The following is a 21,429-nucleotide window of genomic DNA, read 5'->3' on the forward strand; positions in this document are numbered from 1 at the left end:
AGACACCCCAAGGTGTCCCTTGGTACCTCTGGAAGAGGAGGAAAGGACCTATGAATGGACAGTGGTCTCAACGCCTACCTCCAGGGACTCAGACGCCCCCTCTTCCTGCCAAGTCTTCACCAGAACTCTGTCGATAGATTCTCTTTGGAAGTCTGAGAGTCTAGGTCAAGGGTTTGGGGTAAAAGGTGTAAAGAAAGGAAAGCAGATTTTTTGGATAGCCCAAAATGTTCTTCTAATCTATTTGTTCAATACTCCGAAAATCAGCAATCGATCTTGCAATTCAAGGGGGAAAATATAAAGAGACCTATGACGCCAAGTTTGAAATAACAACAGAGATCATGGAAAAAGGATTCCCCATATTAGCAAGAGCGTCATGCTGCACAGGGCTAAGAGGGTGTGGCCTCATCCCGTCCTTCCCGGCTGGAATTGGAATAAAGCCTCATGGCTCCACTTCACCAGTTCCTCGGTCACATAGCCTCTGCCCTAGTCTCATCAACAGCACATCGGCCTACAGCTCAGACACACAAGAGGTCACTGCCTCCTCTTTCTCACCAGGCCACATAGATGCTGCCCTAGTCTCATCAACAGCACATCGGCTCACAGCTCAGACACACCAGAGGTCAACGCCTCCTCTTTCTTACCACAGTTGTGAAGTCCTGCAGACTAGCCAGTGCTTTAAGAAGGAGATGCTGAGGCTCAGAATTGGGCACTATATTAATGCACTCTAGGGTGGGTGTGAAAGAAGCTCTGGCCTGCCTGGGGCGTCAGGACCTGTGGAGGACCCGTGGAGAAGAGGCGGCAGGGAGACAGGGGACAGACACTGGGCTGGGCGTTAGGGCCCGGGTCCTGGCGCTGCTGATGGCATCATGGCCTCTGCAAGACGGTAGTGGCCATGGAAGCTCTGCCTCACTGTCTCATTTGTAAATTGGCTGGGCAAACAGGATTCACAGCGCCTCCTCCAGCTCCAACACTCAAGAGGCCACAAGTGAGAGCAGAAGCCACAGGCTGCCCTCGGCGGCCCCTGAGCCTCTCTTCCCTTTCCAGCTGCCCAGGCTTCCAAGTCTCCTCTTCAGCTCCTCCTGGAAGAGCTGCCACTCTCTCCACATTGTCCTTCCTTACCATTCTTACCTTTTCTTTAGCTCTGTTCTGTCCTTTCCATCCCCTAACACTGCAGTCCCTGACCTTTTTGGCACCAGAGACCAGTTTCATGGAAGACAATTTTTCCAAGGATGGTAGGGGCAAGAGGGATGGTTTTGGTATGAAACTGTCCCACCTCAGATGAGCAGGCATTATATTCTCATAAGACGCGTGCAACCTAGATCTGTTGCATGTGCGGTTCACAATAGGGCTCGCATTCCTATGAGAGTCCAGTGCCGCCGCTGATCTGACAGGAGGCGGAGCCCTCAGGAGGTAACGCTCTCTCACAGGCCGCTCACCTACTGCTCCGCAGCCCAGCTCCTAACAGGCCATGGACCAGTGCCCATCCACAGCCCAGGGGTTGGGGACACCTGCCCTAACATATACCTATAAAAACTCTTAAAGGGCCAGGCATGGTGGCTCACGCCTGTAATCCCAGCACTTTGGGAAGCTGAGGCAGGTGCATCACCTGAGGTCAGGAGTTTGAGACCAGCCTGACCAACATGGAGAAACCCCATTTCTATAAAAAATACAAAATTAGCCGGGTGTGATGGCATGCGGCTGTAATCCTAGCTACTTGGGAGGCTGAGACAGGAGAACTGCTTGAACCCGGAAGGTGGAGGTTGCGGTGAGCTGAGATCGCACCATTGCACTCCAGACTAGGCAACAAGAGTGAAACTCCGTCTCAAAAAAAACAAAAACAAAAAAAACTTCTTAAGGAAAGCCAAGTAACTAATTGCACTTCAGCTAAGGGTCTCCACATAGCGTTGCCCTGTGGAAGCAAGGCTGTTTCAATGGCCCAAGGCAAACGTACAAGTGCACACATGTCTTTGTGTGTGTGTGTGGCATGGGAGGTGGGGCTCAACCCCAACTCACCACTGCCACCATTACGAGTACCAAAAAACAAACACGACCTACCTTGCTGGCCACCACAAGCTGCACCATTCCCGTGGCGGAGCGAAGAATGGCCACTGCTTCCTCGTGGGAGAGCCCGACCAGTAAATGACCATTGATTACCAGCAGCTCATCTCCTAAGGACAGCCTGCCATCCCTGAGGAAAGGGAGATGGGAAAAAGATCCCTTGTCAAGACATTCTGGGCCTGAGAAGGGCCATTTTCTGGAGCTAGGGAGGGTTGTGAGGAGGGACGGTTAAGATTGGGCTAAAGAGGATACTGTGATAGCCAGAGGCAGTTGGGGATGCAATTGCTTTATTCATGTGTCCAGATTCCCATTAGAGGATTCCCTCCATGATTTCAGGCAGTGGCTCAGCAATATGCACATTAAGGTCACCGGCCTACCTGGCATCAATGTCAGTGAAACTCCCATCCAGGTGGAGATGTTGATAGAGGAACCAAGACCCCAAGGTTTGAGGAGAGTCGAGTCATTCTTTTCTTAATCCTCCCTGCCATCCTGCCCTGATGACTGAGTCACTGAGCTAAGCTCAGAAACAGCAGAGGTATCCTAAGCCCACCTGCATTCCTTACCTAATGCACTGCACTCCTCTCTTCCCAGGGACGTGACCCTGACCAGATGTCCTCTGGGGCACCTGTGATTCACACTACACTACACGTGTCTCTATCTCCCAACAGAGTTACAGGTCCCAGAGGGTAAAGTCTCTCACTCTCGGCACCTTGTTTTCTTTTTTTTAAAGTATTTTTTGTGTGTGTGTTTGTTTTTGAGACAGAGTCTTGCTCTGTCATCCAGGCCGGAGTGGAGTGGCACAATCCTGGCTCACTGCAGCCTGGAACTCCTGGGCTCAAGTGATCCTCCTGCCTCAGCCTCCTGAGTACCTAGGACTACAAGTGCGTGCCACCAGGCCTGGTTTCAGCTCCTTTTTCATCCTTGAGTCTCTCCAGCCAAACTTCATGTACAGAAGGACGAATCAAAACAAACAAACAAACAAAAAAACAAACCCCGCCCCCCCCCCCCCCCAAAAAGCAATTAAGAAAGGAAAAGAACAAATAAACTGCCTAAACTGCTGTCACTGCAGGTATCAGACCTGGGCTACAAACACGGTGTACACAAACATTTTCTGTTTCTTTCCCTTAAATTAAATTATGCCTGACTCAACTTTCTTCCCACTGGGCTGGCAAGAGACTCAGGTGTCATGGAGACTGCCTCCCCTAGGGAGTGTCAGGGCTCGGCATGGCACACTGTGCCAGAGCACTGGACAGGCCCCTTCAATCGTGGTGAGTCAACAGTTCTGTGGATTCCACCAGAGCCTCCAGTGCTCTGATCTCCCAGGATCCCAAAGGAGCCAGACATGGCTGAATGTGGGATAGGAAAGCTGGTGAGGCAGAGGGACCTCGAGCCTCGGATCCCACCGCATCCTCTAGACCAAGCTTGGCCAACCTGTGGCCTGCATGTGGCCCAGGATGGCTTTGAACATGGCCCAACACAAATTGGTAAACTTTCTTAAAACATGATGAGATTTTTTGGTGATGTTTTTTAAGCTCATCAGCTATCGTTAGTGTTAATGTAGTTTATGTGTAGCCCAAGACAATTCTTCCTCTTCCAATGTGGCCCAGGGAAGCCAAAAGATTGGACTTCTCTGTTCTAAAGGTTCACATCAGCACCTAGGGTGCTGCCATGAAACACATGCACGCCTCCAACACGCCCAGAAGCTCCGTTTGTCTCCAGTCTCTAGGCTCTCCCCTGGCTTTCTTTCAATCAATCAACTGACTTCTCTCTTTCCATCCTTCCCTCCCCTTTCCTTCCTTCAATAGCTTTTCTCTCACTTTCTGTATCCTTCCTCTAGGGCATGTGCCATTGTCTTTTCTATGAATTTGGGCTTTAACAGGAGACAGGAGGCACCAGAGAATTCTGATAGTCTCTGTTTCTGTCCTTCAAATATTCCTGAAGCAGAGAAATGCTAAGGGCCCCACTAGTTGTTTGGAAGGGTGGGAGAAGGGGAATGGGAAGACCACAGAAGAAACAAGCTGGACTCTCAGGAGTTGTGTGAGTGGGCCACTCAGGAGCTGTTTCCTGTGGGAGGAGAGGGATTGAGGAATCAAGAACACAATGGTTCAGACCAGTGTCCTGGGCTTACTTATTCAGAATGCCATCAAGACCATCTCCATCCCTTGGGAGGCTGAGATGGGTGGATTACGAGGTCAGGAGTTCAAGACCAGCCTGGCCAACAGAGTGAAACCCCGTCTCTACTAAAAATACAAAAATTAGCCGGGTACGGTGGCAAGCGCCTGTAGTCCCAGCTACTTGGGAGGTGGAGGCAGAAAAATCACTTGAACCCGGGAGGCGGAGGTTGTGGTGAGCCGAGATCGCGCCACTGCACTTCAGCCTAGGCAACAGAGCGAGACTTCACCTCAAAAAAGAAAAAAAGACCATCCCCATCCCTTTTCCTATTTCCCTCTTTCATTTCTCTCATCTCCTGTTATTAACTAAAATGCCCCACTTGTGAATCGCATACCCCAGAGGCTCAAAGAGACACACACACACAACTCCAGGCTAAGAATGAAAGGAAAAGGATGAGACCCAATAGAAATGGCTCAGATGGAAAATAGACAAGAACAGTTCTTTGTAAGTTTATCTCTGGGCACAGGAATTTCCTAATGGCCAACTTGTTAAAGGAAGACTAGAACTTAAGACCTATGATTAATAGGAAACTGTCTATCTGACAGGAGCTCCTCAAAACATATGTCATTTTGGAAGTTAAATAATGCTCTTTGGAGTAAAAACCACCTAAGGTCTTAATCCTTCAATAATTACTACCACCCAGACAACTAACAATTGCAGTTAATCTTATCTCTACTTTAGTGATTAGCATTCTATTCTGTAATAAAAGAACTGATGAGCATAAAAGACTTTGCTGGTTTGTGCCCTGGTCCTCTTCTTAGTTTTCCATTCTTCAGACTAACTATCTCCAGCTCCTTCAACTGTACCTCATGTGATATCCTTCTGTGTCCCCTCTCAAGCTTGGGCAGGCCAGTACCAGTCTGGTTTGCCACACCCCTCTTAGAATCAGGGTACCTGAGCTGAACACCAAGTTCCGGACTAGATAAAAGATGATCAACTCGCTTATCAACGAAACTCTCCTTTTATATGCCTACTGTATATGTGTGGGCATACAACATACGTACACGCCCCAGCAGGCCTTGCAAATAGTAGACACCCTATGTGCGTGGAAGCAATTAGCTAGCAGTCAAGAGCCTGCCTGACATTTTGGGACAGCTACATCCTTCTTACTCAAAATAAACTGTTTTGCACATGCTCTAGCTAAACACCATTCCTCTTCCTACTTCCAGATCATTGTTCGGATTAAAAAATAAGTTTTTGTTTGTTTTTTTGAGATAGAGTCTCTTGCTCTGTCACCCAGACTGGCGTACACTGGCACAGTGATGGCTCACTGCAGCTTCGATCTCCTGGGCTCAAGTGATCCTCCCACCTGAGTCTCCTGAGTAGCTAGGACTACAGAAGTGTGCTACCATGACCAGCTATTTTGTTCTATTTTATTTTTTAATCAAGACGAAGTCTCACTCTGTTGCCCAGGCTGGAGTGCAGTGATGCGATCTTGGCTCACTGCAATCTCCACAACCTAGGTTCAACCCATTCTTGTGCCTCAGCCTCCCAAGTACCTGGGACTACAGGCACACGCCATCACACCTGGCTCACGTCTTTGTAAGTTTAGTGGAGGTGGGGTTTCACCTGTTGGCCAGGCTGGTCTCGAACTCCTGATCTCAGGTGATCCGCCTCAGCCTCCCAGAGCACCCACATTACAGGCGCACCCAGCTGCTATTTTTTAATTTTTATTTTTTGTAAACACCAGGTCTCACCATGTTGCCCAGGCTGGTCTTAAAATCCTGGGCTCAAGCAATCCTCCTGCTTTGGCCTCCCAAAGTGTTGGGATTACAGGCGTGAGCTACTGCGCCTGGCCTACAAAAGAAGTTTTGAGGTATGAATTGTTTTCAGATCGCAAGGAGAAAAATTCACATTTACTTAATTTCCCTTCCACATCTGCACGACAGAGATACATATATCTAAGTATGCCTGAAATCCTGATAGACCTGACAAGTGGAGCCCCAGTGCATGAACTGTGGTCGGACTGAAAACCAATCACTTTCCCGGGTCATTCGTCAAGTCTTACGGGAGTTAAGATCTTAGGAATGCGGTGTTCTACTCAGCAGCATATTCTCAATAAGTAGCCTCATATCATCTCAGCAAGTTAGGATACGTAACATTCACTTGAAACTAAAACTGGACTATAAAGAGATCCACTCTCTCCTTGTTTTAGAAGATCTTGCAATATCTTCTGCAGTTAGCCACTTCCTGTGCTCAGAGGTGTGTTCAATTCGAACCACTCTTGCCTGGTTTCCTTCTGTGCTCCAGCATAATCTTTATGAACTATAATCGCCAGGGCTTTGAACAAGTGGAAGAGCACCTGCACCAGCGGGGAGGGAGAGGGAAGGAGAGGAGGCAGAGGGATGGGGGAGGGGGGAGAGTTATCTAGTCACCTGTGAGCGGCACCTCCTTCCTTCACTTGAGTGACAACGATAGCGTGAGGTGAGCGCTTTGATCCTCGGCCTCCACTAACCTGAATTCCCAGCCCATCCGATTCTTTGAGCAGCTCCATCTTCCATATTCGGCCAACTTCCTCCTTGGAAGAAAAAGTGAGCACACCATGAAGGAGGTTGACAGACACACGGCATTGACACAGGAGAACGGAGCTGTCACGTCTGGCCGAATATCCATCACTTGTCCACAGATATCACAGATTATCACAGTAGAAAAGAATTCTGCCGATTGGACCCAAGTCTCTGGCTGGCAGTGCTGTCCAATAGAACTTTCTGTGATCATGGAAATGTTCTATATTTGAGCCATCCAAGACGGAGCCACCAGCCACAGGTGGCTATTGAGTGCTTGCGATGTGGCTAGTGGCAACTGGGGAACTGAAATTTGTAACTGAATTGAATTCTAGTTAAATTTCAAGAGCCACCTGTGGCTAATGACTATGCTATGGGCAGCACAGCAAAGTGATTAAATTTCCTGAACAGGGTCCTGTTAGGTGAAGCTGCTTCTGCCTGAAACCCGGATGCCACTGTGCACGTCAACACTGGCTATTTCTGGGGGCCTTTGACTTCTGCACAGCTACTAATTAACAAAGATGAAAGGAAGGCAAAGCTCAGGTCTTGGTGCCAGGAGACTTCAACTAGTTGGAACCTAGCTCTGCCATTTATAACTTATGAAAGCCACCTAATGCTTAAAAGTCTCAGTTTCCTTGCCTCCAAATTGGGAATTTAATATTTCCAGGTTTGTTCTTAGAATTAAATGAGATATTTGTGCAAATAGGTGGCAGTACAACACCCAGTAAATAAATGTTGGTAGGTAACTATATTACTTATATATACACATATAAGCATATTTATGTTAAAAACACCATATTGAGGGCCAGGTGCTTTGGCTCATGCCTGTAATCCCAGCACTTTGAGAGGCCGAGGCAGGTGGATCACCTGAGGTCAGGAGTTTGAGACCAGCCTGCCCAGCATGGTGAAACCCCGTCTCTACAAAAAATACAACAAATTAGCTGGGCATCATGGCAAGCACCCGTAATCCCAGCTACTCGGGAGGCTGAGGGAGGAGAATCACTTGAACCTAGGAGGTGGAGGTTGTAGTGGGCCAAGATGGTGCCACTGTACTCCAGCCTGGGTGACAAAGCAAGACTCCATCACCAAAAAAACAAAAAACACCATATTGAATTGAATCTCAAACTTCCTTAAAACATAAATGAGACGTTTGGTAGAGAAACCAAAACAAAAAATTAATTGATGAATTTGATACCCACTGCCACAGACAGTGGGCTGCACGTTCCCTAAATACATTTAAGAAATGCTTCAACCCCTATAAAAATCTTTAAGAAAAAAAAAAAACAGGCTGGGCGTGGTGGCTCATGCCTGTAATCCCAGCACTTTGGGGAGGCCAAGGTGGGCGGATCACCAGAGGTCAGGAGTTCAAGACCAGCCTGTCCAACATCTCTACTAAAAATATAAAAAAATTAGCCAGGCGTGGTGGTGGGCACCTATAATCCCAGCTACTCAGGAGGCTGAGGCAGGAGAATCGCTTGAACCCAGAAGGTGGAGGTTGCAGTGAGCCGAGATCACACCACTGTGCTCCATCCTGGGTGACACAGTGAGACTCCATCCCCCCAACAAACAAAAAAAAAACAAAAACAATAAATAAATAAATAAACTAATCAATGTCTCTAAGCCATCTGATTGCTGATAGCTTTTCCACCTTGGTTTATCCTCTGCTTGTCTCCTTACTTCACTCCAAGGACACACACATATGCTCACTGCAAAACTGTTGACTTCCCCCAAGTCCTTAGCTATTTAGAGAAATGAAAGCAAAACTTTCCAAAGTGATTTACTTTGGGGTCTCACTTCAGACTCACCCCTGTAGCTCTTTTTAGCCCTAGCTATATGGGCCTGAGTCACAAGACATATGAAACAAAAGCCATCTTCATATGAAACAAATGACATATGATATATGAAACAAAAGCCATCTGCTTTTAACATCCATCATGAAAAGTCCAATGGAACCGTTAAGGTACAACATGGACAAAGCCACCATCCCCCTAGAAATAGGCAACCTGCCTGTTCAAGCTGCTTGCAAAGGAGAAAGAATGTGTGGCATTTAGAAAATCTGAAATACACAGTCAGAAACTGAAATGAAACTTTATGCAACAGTAAAAAAAACAGATGTTGAGCAGTCATTGATGTGCAGCAATAGGAATGTCTGGGGAAATTATTAGCAGACAGAGACCTGTTGGATCCCACACTCCCTTCGGGTAGCGTGCTGTTCGGTGGGGCTCCGCTATCCCAGGAACAGACGCTGGTGCCAACTGTCTCCTCCATCCCCTGACCACAGTCAAATGAAGCCTGTCTGGCCAAATGTAACTTCAGAAGTCACTGGCTTACCACAGTAGTTCATGAACTTGTCAATGATCTCTATTTCATCCAATCACCTCATTTTGGACTCTACGGTTTTTGGTTTGCTGCCTCTGACCTCTGGAACACCTTTCCCTTCCCCATTCAGAAACATCCTCCCTGGCCTTCGAAGTCTCTCATGGCTCTACTACTTCCAAAAAGCCATTCTTGAGGAGCAGTGCAACCGCCAAGATGGCAACTTTCAACACTTCCAATGGGGCCCGATGGCTTAGTGGATACCATTGAAAAGAACAGAATCAGGGATGTGCTGACTGGATGTTGTCCTGGCTTTCTGGGCCTCCCACGCCAGCATAGGGAGCAGCCCTGTGGCTGCCTCACGGCACACGTGAGAGTAGGATGGTGGCTTTTTTTTTTTTTTCCATGGAAGAGGCACACTTGAGAGAAGGATGCTGGCTGTTTTTTTCCGTGGAAGATATGCTCTGGCTGCTGAGGTCTAGAAGATGAGTGTTTCTTCCTCCCCCAGGACAGAAAAGCTGTGAACCTCTTTCCCAAGAGCAACAGGGACCATTCTTAGAGTCCAGAAATAAGAAAATCTATTTGGGTTTTAGCGCAAATTAGTAAAAACCTATCCATCCCCCTTACTAGTTTACACCATCATTCTTTTCCCCTTTTCCCCTCTCCTCTTTGTTAAACAAAACATGTAAGTATGGTTAACAAAGGATGTGACAATACTAGGTACATTCCTTTCTAATTTTTAAATACTTTTAGAAGTAGGACATGTGACAAGAAACATGCAAAACGATGTTCATGGGAATACAATATCAGCTCAAATGTGTATATATATATATACTGACAGAAGAGTTCAAGACACTTTCCATCAAGAGCACCCACATTTCCACTCCACTTGCCTGCCCCCAGCCCCAAACCACAAAACTCGTTAAAAATAAAGTCATGCAAAACTCTTAACAAATAAAATTGGCTTCAGAGGGCAGAAATCACTAATCTGTAATACAGCCCCCAACTACACTAGTCAAGAAACAGACCTTCTTTTTCACTTTTATCCGATAACATAATTTTTTTTTTAATTGAAAGTAGGAGATAGGAGGGGAGTGTCCAAAGAAATTAATGCAAGTTTCCTCACCTTGGAATTTCTGATCATCTAATGAAGGGAGTTCAGAGGACTACAAAGGAAGACACAAGCAACAAGAAGTAAATGTTAGCAGTTTTTTTTGTTGTTGTTTTGTTTTTTTCTTTTGAGACAGGGTCTCACTCTGTCACCTAGGCTGAAGTGCAATGGCACAATCTTGGCTCACTGCAACCTCTGCCTCCTGGGTTCAAGCGATTCTCCTGCCTCAGCCTCCCGAGTAGCTGGGATTACAGGTGCACACCACCACATCCACTCAGCTAATTTTTGTATTATTAGCAGAGACAAGGTTTCACCATATTGGCCAGGCTGGTCTTGAACTCCTGACCACTGGTGATCTGCCCACCTCGGCCTCCCAAAGTGCTGAGATTACAGGCGTGAGCCACCGTGCCGGGCCCACAATTGTCAGTTTTAAATGTATTTGCCTACAGCAACGTTCAGTAAAAAATAAATCAGTGTCCGATATTTACTAGGCTAAAACTTGTACTGGCCAAAATCTAACAGGCCAACTTAAATATAACGATATTAAGGATATTTCCAACTGCCTCCTTAACAATTCCACTTGGGTATCTGATATACACCTTAGTACAATCAAAACTGGACTTTTTTCCTCTCTTACTCCTGGCTTTCCCATCTCAATGGAAACAGCATTATCCTCTACTCAGGCTAAAGATGATCCACAAGCCAAAAGTCCGTGAAGTATCTTTGATTCCTTCTGTTTAATCTCCCACATCTGAACCACGAGCACCATCTGTAGAGTCTACTTCTGAAATAGATGCCACATCCACCGACTTTGGCCTTCTCCTCTCCCTAACCTCCCCCGTCAAAGTGACCAGCATCTTTAGCTTGGGTGACCACAATAGCCTCCAGTTTGGTCTCCCTTTTACATTTCACCTCCTACAATCCATTATCCTCCATCAAACATCCAAGGGGAAGGTTTAAAAAACATAGGCTGTGATGCACTCAGCATAAGCCCTCCAACAACTTCCCACAGGACCGAGAATAAGGTTCAAACTCCAAGGTGGCATATGCGAACCTCTGTAACCAGCCCTGCCCACACCTCCTGAATCATCTCCTGGTGCCCAGTGTCTTTCTCATGGAACACTCTGTCATTCCTGCCTGAGGGCAGATGCTTTTGCTGGTTCTTCCCTGGGAACATTCTGCCCCAGATTATGCAGGGCTGCCCTTTTCTGACACTCAATCCTCAGCTCAAACATCGCCTCTTTACTGAGATCTTCCTGCTCTGACACCCAACATCAACCAGCCCCCTGCCCATGACACTGCCCGGCCAGCTTTCACTTCACCCTGTTTTATTTCATTGACTCATCAGCTTCTGACACTGTGATTTGTGGATTTGCTTATTTATTGTTTGTGGTATGCTATAAATGCTGTGAGATAAGAACCTTGTCTGTCTTGTTTACCAACTAGTTCTCTAGCAATTAGAACAGTGTCTACCACATAATAATATCCCATAAATAGCACTGAATGAACAAATATAGAATGTTTATCTGCTAATCTTACAGTTCCATGATGGTCCTTGCGACTGAGGTTAAGAAGCTCACACAGATGGGAGATCTGTCTGTTTGCCAGTGTTCATTGTGTGAACCCTGGTCCAGTTGGAGAGACCGAGTTCTGCAACAGACCCTGTCTAGACAGATGGTTTGGGCATTTGTTTTCTTTTATATTAGCTTAAAGGGCAACAAGACTTTGTCAGCCTATTGAGAAAAAGCCAAACCCTGAAAAACTGGATGCTATGGACTTCTGCACTAATGTTGTTGGGGTGTTACCCTTTCCTGTAAACTGCCAATTACTGCGTGAGTTCACACATGCATCCCTTCACTGAAGCCAACGAAGGGATTTATTTACCAAAACAGGAGCGGTACATTAAAGGGAGCTGTCTCACAGCATTTAAATGACCTCATTACTGCTGGAACCAAAAATAAAACTTTACAACAGCAACTTTGCCCCATATGTGAGAAGACACAATCCAACCAGAATCTTGCTGCCGTAAATACTCCGGCGCTAGTTGCAAACCTTTTCTGAAACCGTTTGCTTACCCCTTCTTATTCAGAATGATCAGTAAGAAATGGGTGAGCATAATGTCAGAGCTGGAAGTCCCTTAGTCATCAGACCAAAATGCTCAGTTTATAGGTGAGAAAACAGAAGGCCAGAGAAAGGCCGCAGCAACCTGAAGGCCACAGTGCTGGGGATGGCAGAACTGAGGCAGGAACTTCAGGGTCCCATCTCCCAGGACCAGTATTCTTGGGGCCTTGATTAATAAATATCTACAAGGCACTGAGCTAAGACGGGAAACAAAGACAAAGAAGGCCCCGCCCTGCACTATTCACAATAGCAAAGATACAGAATCAACCTAAGTGTCTATCAATGGCTGACTGGATAAAGAAAATGTGGTATACACCAGGCCAGGTGTGGTGGCTCATGCCTGTAATCCCGGCACTTTGGGAGGCCGAGGTGGGCAGATCACTAGAGGTCAGGAGCTCGAGGCCAGCCTGGCCAACATGGTAAAACCCCCTCTCTACTAAAAATACAAAAAATTAGCTGGACATGGTGGCGTGTGCCTATAGTCCCAGCTATTTGGGAGGCTGAGGCAGGAGAATTGCTTGAACCCAGGAGGCAGAGGTTGCAGCGAGCCAAGATCGCGCCACTGCACTCCAGCCTGGGTGACGGAGTGAGACTTTGTCTCAAAAAAAAAAAAAAAAGAAAAGAAAATGTGGTATATACCACAGAATACTCCTCAGCCATAAAACAGAATTAAATCATGTCTTTTGCAGCAACATGGATGGAACCAAAGGCCATTACCTTCAGTGAAATAACTCAGGACACAAAGTCAAATACTCCATGTTCTCACTCATAAGTGGGAGGTGAACAATGGCTGTCCATGCAGAGTGGAATAACAGACACTGGAGACTGGAAAAGGGGGAAGCAGGGTGAGAGCTAAAAAATTATCTATCGAGAAAAATGTTCACTATTCAGGTGATGGGCACGTTAAAGCCTGAACTTCATCACTACGTAATATATGTGTTGAAGAAATCTGCACCTCCATCCCCCAAATATATAAAACATTTTTAAAAAATCAAAGGCTTTGCTCTTAAAGTCTACTGGGAACACGATGAGCCAAATGGTAATTGGAATACTTGGGGCTCGGGCATGAATGAAGACCAGCAGAGGGTACCGCAGGAGACCGAAGAGGAGATGGCTAATGACAGAGCAGACGGCAGGAATGTCACAGAGGCCTCCTACAGGAGGGTGTCTTGAGGCTTGGTCCCCTAGGAAAGGTAGAAGCTAAGCGACGTGGGAGAGGGGAGAAGAAACCAGGTAGTGAGCGGAGCACTCGCAAAGGCTCAGAGGTGACAGTAAGTATGGTCTTTGAAAAAGCTTGCAGTGAATTCACTCCAAATCAGGGAGTAAGAAACTGGATATCAGGGATAGCTTCCAGACGGGGGTGAGTTACCAGAAAGGACAGGCCATGAGAAGCTTGCAACTTTCTGCCCTACCCCCATCTTCTGGAGTCAGGGGAGAAATGCTGGATTTTGAGTTAACAAATGATCATGCCTTCAGGATGAAGCCTTCATGCAAATCTCTAGAGTATGAGGTTTGGAGAGCTTCCAGGATGGTGAATACATCCACATGCCAGGAGGGTGATGCACCCCCGCCCCCCCATCTCCACAAGGACAGAAGCTCCTGTGCTGGGAACCCTCTGGACCTCGCCTTATGTAATTCTTCATCTGTATTCTTTATTATATAATAAACTGGTAAAGGTAAAAAAGAAAAAAAGAAAGCAGTGAGAGATGGAGGCAGACAGTTAACCAGGAATCAGATAATAAAGGGCCTCAAATGACATCCCAATGTGTTTGGTAACAACCACGAAGGCAAAGTGGACCCACCAAACGGGTTTCAGCTACAGTGTGTGTGTGTGTGTGCATGCACATGTATGTTGTGCACCTATGTGTATGTGTGTGAGTAATGAGATGTGCTGTTTAGAAAGGTCCCTCTGGTGGCAGTTGGGACAGTGGATGAATGGGATAGGAGTGGGGCGATGTCCCGGGTAGGGGAGTACTGTGACAGCCCAGGGGGCAAAATGAAAGCAGCCTAGCCCTGACCTGAAGTTATGGGAGTAAAGAGAGTGGCAGGTTGAGCTGCAGGATTTCAAAAGGAGCTACAGTTGAGGGGACTTGGTGATTGACCAGACATGGCAGAAGGCAGTGGGCAGTGCTTCAAGTGACTCCAAGATGACCAGCTGTCCCACTCTCCCTAGGACGGAGGGTTTCCCAGGATTTTCAGTGAGAAACCAGGGGAAGTTCTGGACAAACCAGGATGGTTGGTCACCCCCAATGAATCTCATCAAACTTCCAGCTTGGGCAAACTTTGGGGATGGGGAGACCTGGAGCACTGGAGTGGGTTCAGCGGTATGGGAAAATGATGTGCTGAGTTTTAGGCATGATGTGAAATATATCCAAGATGGAGACATCCTGCAGGCAGTTGGCACAAAACTCAGGGGCTCAGGAGAGAGCTGAGGGCTCAGACACAGACTTGGGAGATGTTACCATGTAGGACAATGTGAGTTCACCCAGTGACCAAGGGGGCTTCCTGGAAAAGGACCATCCTCAGGCTGCCTCTGATGCAAACGTGAGGGCTCATCGGGAGATGTTCTGAGTGTGACGCTCCTTCTGAGTTTTCTACCCGTTTCTGCAGATGCAGATCCAGGAAGCCTGCATGAGGTCTCTGCTGAACCACTTACAGAGGAGGCATAGGAAAAGGGTCTGGTAGTGTACAGGGTAGATTACGATTCCTAGGGAAAGACCACAAATGTACCCATAGACATACCCATGCCAGTCATGAATAAACTCGTCTGCTTGGCAAGTGGTAGGGTTCTTTTTTTGCTATGTGACTACATTTGGTTGTATTCATTTTCAACATGCAGCATTACAAAAATACATTACATTCTATATAAGCAGACTCGCAAAAACTCTCAGAGTAGTAAAGATCTTTGCTAAGAAGATAATGAGGAACTTTGAACTCATGCCTAAAATAGTTTGTCTATGTCCTAGGAGATTCTGTTTTAGAGGACAAACCCAACTTTGTCTTTTTAAATAGTCATCTGCTTATATATGTATTATTGTGAGTTAATGTTTTATAGAAAATACCATTTTTTAAAAAGAAAAATTTGTTTAAAGAAAATATATTTCCTGTTGCTCTGTTAAGAGGGAACTGGATGGAAAAGGAAAGACTGAGGGTTTATTTTAATGTAACATTTTCTTAGAACAAGTAACAGTCTATGAAAAAGAAGTACCTGACAAACAAAAATGGTCTGAATGATTATGAGCTCTTTTGTCATTTATTAAGTTTTTGCAGCTATATTAAATCATTATAAAGACAGAAATGGAAAAATACTGACATGTTTAATCTCCCATTATTCAAATGGAATGAAATTCCCCCCCGCCCCCCGCAAAGGCTTAAGAGGTAAATAGGCATTTTCTGTTTTTCTGGAAATTCCATTTTAGCAAGACCTTGATCTCTGTCCTGGACTAAAAATAAAAATCCCAAGAACTTAAACAATCTTGTATGAAGGTCTATTGGTTCCAATTTTGGTGCCATCAGAATGTGGGGGAAAGCTGTGAAAATCTACTTTTTGCCAACCCTATCAATCCTGGGCAAATGCACCTAATAAAGATAATTTTATGGTTGAAAAGGGTGCTAAAATATTCGAGCCTGAGAAAATGTGTGGTCCATTCTGATTTACCAAGACAAAAAGTATGACCCGGGGCCAAAAATCAGAATATGAATTATAAACAGTTACAAAGAATGCAAATTCCAGATGGCAAGTCTCCCCTTTCTATAGGCATGCAGCTTTTTTAAAAAAATGCCCTAAAGGCAATGGATCAGTTTGGTTGTTTTCACTCTTTCATTTACACCTCATAGGATGTTTGACCTTGAGCATAAAAACAACGTAAAGGAACTGTGATATGTGTAGTCTTCAAATAGCGACTCCAGAAGTTCAATTTTTTTTTTTTTTTTTTTTTTTTTGAGACAAGAGTTTCGCTCTTGTTGCCCAGGCTGGAGTGCAATGGCGCGATCTTGGCTCACCGCAACCTCCGCCTCCCAGGTTCAAGCAATTCTCCTACCTCAGCCTCCCGAGTAGCTGGGATTACAGGCATGCACCACCATGCCCGGCTAATTTTGTATTTTTAGTAGAGACGGGGTTTCTCCATGTTGAGGCTGGTCTCGAACTCCTGACCTCAGGTGATCCGCCCACCTTGGCCTCCCAAAGTGCTGGGATTACAGGCGTGAGCCACTGCGCCCGGCCAGAAGTTCAATTTTAATTAAATTTATTATTAATAGTATTATTACATTTAATTAAGGTAAGCAGAGGATGAGTAATCTCTTAAAAGTTTAGCTTTTGTTTGTTTTTGAGACAGTCTCACTCTGTTGACGAGGATGAAGGGTGGTGGTGCGATTCCTGGCTCACGGCAACCTCCACCTGCCAGGTTCAAGTGATTCTTGTGCCTCAGCCTCCTGAGTAGCTAGGATTACAGGCATGTGCAACCATGCCCAGCTAAGTTTTGTATTTTTAGTATTTTTGGTTTTGCTATGTTGGCCAGGCTGGTCTTGAACTCCTGGCATTAAGTTATCTACTTGCCTGGGCCTCCCACAGTGCTGGGATTACAGGCCTGAGCCCCTGCACCTGGCCCTTTGTTTTAAAATCATTCCAAATTATTTCCACTGTGTCCTAGGTCAAATGAAGGCCTATTCTTGGGACTATATGTGAGATTCAACCTTCTTTGGTGCCTTAAACCTTCAAATGATTAAGGGAGCCAATACCCACAACCTTATTTTGTTCACATTAGGCTTTCTGTGTATGCACAATCTAATCATTAGGGAAGAAATCCTATCAAGATAGGGTATGCACTGATAAGAAACACATTATAATATTTTCACTGCCCTTAATTTGGAAGAGGTGTATATTATAATCTTTTTTTTTGTCCTATTAATCCTTTTTGGGGGAACTCATAAAATTAGTAGCAAATCATTGATGGAGACATCAACTTTTTTCTTATTCATACATTCTATTTACAAATAATGCCTTCTCTGTGTCCAACTTTATGAAGATCACCCAGCTCCTCAAATGAAGGAACATAATCTCTTGAGAGAGGGGCTATTGTAATTCTTTTCAACCCATTGTACATTTGGCTATAATGGCAGAAATCACACTTACCCCCAGGGCACCATTTCTCAGCAGACAAAACTCAACTTGATACTTCTTTTCTTGTTTTGAGACAGGGTATTGCTCTGTCACCCAGGATGAAGAGCAGTGGTAGAATCTTGGCTCACTGTAACCTCCGCCTCCCAGACTCAAGCGATCCTCTCACTCAGGCCCCCAGCTAATTTTTTGTATTTTTGGTAGAGACAGGGTTCCACCATGTTGCCCAGGTTGGTCTCACACTCCTGAGCTCAAGCGATCTACCATCCTTAGCCTCCCAAGGTGCTGGGACTACAGTCACAAGCTGCCACGCCTGGCCTCAACTTGATACTCCTACGCCCATTTTGATCTTTATAACTTTCTCTTTCATCCCTAAGGGGCATCTCCTGAGTCAGAGAAGAAACCAGTCAGCATCCACGTAGGCAGTTTATCATTTCAAATGGAGCCTGCAGGAATATCTAAGAAGATTCTTGGAATGAACATGTCTACCCTAAAGAAATGCAATTCTCATAGGACAGAATGTTGGTTATAATGAGGGAGACCATTTGAGGCTAGAAGCTTACCCCTTATCATTCAGAATACACCTAAAGGCAAAGCAGGTGTGGTAACCAACTTTGACCCTCACAGCTGGATTTCATAGTATCAGAGATTTTTGTCAAGCTTCCAAACTTCCCTAGAACTCAGCAATGTAATAACGTGATCCCATGAAAACATCACTAATTTTGAACTGCTAAAAATAAAAGCAGATGCTTCCCTGTGTATTGAATACCCTTCCTGTGTAATACTGAGGCTTAGATGTTTGTGGTGTCAGCTGCCATCAGGAATTCTTGGCCTTGCAGCAGCGATTCCACTGGTGACAGCAGCGATAAATAACGATGCAGCGAAGTACTTTATCTGGACCTCACATGACTCAAATTTTAACACAGAAGGCTTGAGTTTTCCACTTAGGATCACTTGACTAGCTCTTTATTTAAGTAGGATAAAATGACTGGAGCTTTTTCGTCATTCTCCTCTGATCACTTTTCTTAATGCATTTGTTGGCTTCTCAATGCGAGGTCATCTTAGGTATATTTTTTAAACCTTAAAAGCAACTTCAAACAATATTTCTTTCAAAATTCTGGTTCTGAGCCCAGCTTGTATTTCCCGCATGGGCTGGGCTGCAAAAACAAACAAACACACACGATAAATAAAATTCTGGTTCCATAATCAAACCAAACCTTACCCGTGCCAGGCAGTCACTCGATTGGAAGTCCGTCTTCCCACCTTTTGAGAAGCGGCGTTTGTCATTGCTTGTGGTCAGAGGAGCATCTGTCTTTGGAATTCTATGCTCTGTCCCTCTGTCCACTTCTGACCTCTCTAGATGGGGTCCAGCCACCTCCTTGAGAGAATCTGGGCCATTTTCTAGCTGAAAGACATGGCCGTTTCCAAGTTCAGGGTCAGGGCCGTTCTCCAGCTCAGTGCTGGGGTCACTGGACACCTCACAGCCAGCGCTGCCCTTGGATTCTTCAGGGGCCTTGTTGGCAGGAGGCCTGGAGATGACCCCAAACTTTCTGGTTCGTTTCCCCTTTTTCGCAGTTCGGTCACCCAGCTCCAGGGTAGGTGTTTCTCCTGGTTCAGAGCTGTTGCTACTGTTGCCATTATAAGTGGAGTGGGCTTTGTGCTTAAAGCGACGCAGCATGATCAGGTAGATAAAGCCGCCATTCCAGCACTGCTCAGCCAGGTAACTGCAACAGACAGAGAGGTGCCAGTTAGAACCCCACACACCCTTCCTAGACAGCACAGCAGACAGACGCGTTCAAGGGTCCACCCAAGTGATGACAAGTTGGCCGATGGACTGAGGTATTGAGCTTCCTAAAGAGATTCAACACCCAATTCATTCTTTTCATCTATGTAATAATTGATACAAACAATTACCCCCAAACTCCCAAAACAAACACAAAACCCCATGAACTAGAAATGACTAATTTAAGTACCGTAGGATCAGGAGTTGGAGAAGGATTTTTCTAGGAACAGAGCCAATGCTAACATATCATTAAAAAATAAAATTCTTCTTCACTCCAACCATTTCTTGCATCAGAATTATGCTAGGCTCCCATCCATATAGTTGCAATGGAATAAAACTATGAGTCCCCAGGGTAAAGAATGGATAGAGTGGATTAGGGGAAGTATAAAGTTCTGCTCTTAGGAGCAAATAATCAACAGCACAACAATGGGAGCCTATGCCTCACTGAGCAGGGGTAACAGGTAATGACTGGTATTAAAAGCCAACTGATGGCTGGGTGCAGTGGCTCACACCTGTAATCCAGCGCTTTGGGAGGCCAAGTGGGCAGACTGCTTGAGTCCAGGGGTTTGAGACCAGCTTGGGTAACATAGCGAAACCCCGTCTCTATTAAAAATACAAAAATTAGTCCGGTGTGGTGGTCCCTGCCTGTAATCCCAGCTACTCGGGAGGCTGAGGTGGGAGGATCACTTGGGCCTGGGAGACAGAGGCTGCAGTGAACCGAGATCACGCCACTGCATTCCAGCCTGGGTGACAGAGTGAGACCCTGTCTCCAAAAACACAAAACAAAACAAATAGGCAACTGGCTAAGTAGGCACTGGTGGCAACAGTACACTGTGTTGAATGAGGATCAGGCTCACGTCTTGGTAACAGTCCCAGTTTAGGCTGATCACAGCACACATGGAGTGTCATTTCCAGTCTGGACATCACATTAGGAGGAGCACTGACAATGTGGAAAACACATAGACAAAGAAGGACCAGGACAAAAGGCTGTTGGAGACTGTGTCAACCAGGAACAGTCGGAGGAATAAAGGACACTCAGCATGGAGAGGGGTCAGGGTCAGTCGCTTTTTCATATATGTGAGGGCTGGCAGGTATTTAGAAGCAGGAAGTAATACAAAGGAGATAAGGTATGTGAAGCATGACATGATAACTGCTCCAGATCTTAAAAACGATAAGAAAATACAACATCAAATGAAATGAGTAATTAGGGGTATTCGGGACCGGATCATCAAAGCTTGGGCAAAGAAAACCCTTGTGCAAAGTCAGGAAACCAGGCTGGGCTGGACCCTCCACTCATGCTACCTAAGATAAAGCAGCACAAATCCCTGATGAACCCAGGACAACGCCTTCTCCACTGGAATCTTGCCACATTCTACACATCACTCGTTCCCAAGCAAAAGTGTCAACAACCAAATCCTTCACAAATCAGATCTGCTTCTGGACTTCATATGCTCACGCAGCAAAAGCCTGGGGCTACATGCAATGCTGCCTCTGAAGAAATGATGACTGCAGGTAAACAGACATTAACATGCCTTCTGGGATCTTGTCAGCAGGGAAATCAGACCTGAGAGCTGGGGCAGTCATTACATTACATTGGAAGGAGGCCAGATCATCAAAGGCCTCCTCTCATCTCATAGTGAGCTTTCACTTAGGTAGCATGCAAGGGAGCGGGAAGGAGAGGTGACCAGATGTGCTTGAAATGCACTAAATTCTGGCCCAAAGGCATATATTCCCCATACCTAATGGTCACGTTAATGGAATGACAGTGACCATTTTAATTTTTTTTAAAGTGAACAAAAAAAAAGGGAGGGGGGACTCATGACTCAAACATCAACCAAACCTTCTTTGATCCCAGGCTAGAAACCATGGTAGTAAACTTACATGTACAAAAACAGGCAGATAAAAGATACTGTACAGACGCCAGGTCACCCTGCAAAATACAGAGGGACAAAGAGGCATTAAGACCATCCACTAGGCCAGGTGCGGTGGCTCATGCCTGTAATCCTTGCATTTTGGGAGGCCAAGGCAGGAGGATAACCTGAGGTCAGGAGTTCCAGAACAGCCTGGCCAACATGGTGAAACCCCGTCTCTACTAAAAATACAAAAGTTAACCAGGCATGGTGGTGCGCGGCTGTAGTCTCAGCTACTCAGAAAATTGAGGCACGAGAATCGCTTGAACCCAAAAGGCAGAGGTTGCAGTGAGCTGAGATCGCGTCACTGCACTCCAGCCTGGGCGACAGAGCAAGAC

General features: G+C 45.9%; 1 protein-coding gene across 11 annotated transcripts in view; it reads right to left on the reverse strand.

The window, feature by feature from the left end:
• PDZD2 (PDZ domain containing 2) overlaps positions 1-21,429 on the reverse strand; it is a 472,210-nt gene that overhangs the window by 108,286 nt on the left and 342,495 nt on the right. For 10 of the 11 annotated variants that reach the window (XM_016953479.4, XM_054685114.2, XM_054685116.2 and 7 more), the window contains 3 exons: positions 18,621-19,122; positions 6,606-6,748; positions 2,056-2,188 (listed from right to left, as the gene is read on the reverse strand). In XM_016953479.4, coding sequence (XP_016808968.4) covers positions 2,056-2,188; positions 6,606-6,748; positions 18,621-19,122 — 778 coding nt within the window. The remainder of the gene's footprint in view (positions 1-2,055; positions 2,189-6,605; positions 6,749-18,620; positions 19,123-21,429) is intronic. The other variant, XM_054685117.2, reaches the window with a different exon arrangement.

The sequence above is a fragment of the Pan troglodytes genome, chromosome 4 (assembly GCF_028858775.2).
Source record: "Pan troglodytes isolate AG18354 chromosome 4, NHGRI_mPanTro3-v2.0_pri, whole genome shotgun sequence".
Classification (NCBI taxonomy): Eukaryota; Metazoa; Chordata; class Mammalia; order Primates; family Hominidae; genus Pan; species Pan troglodytes.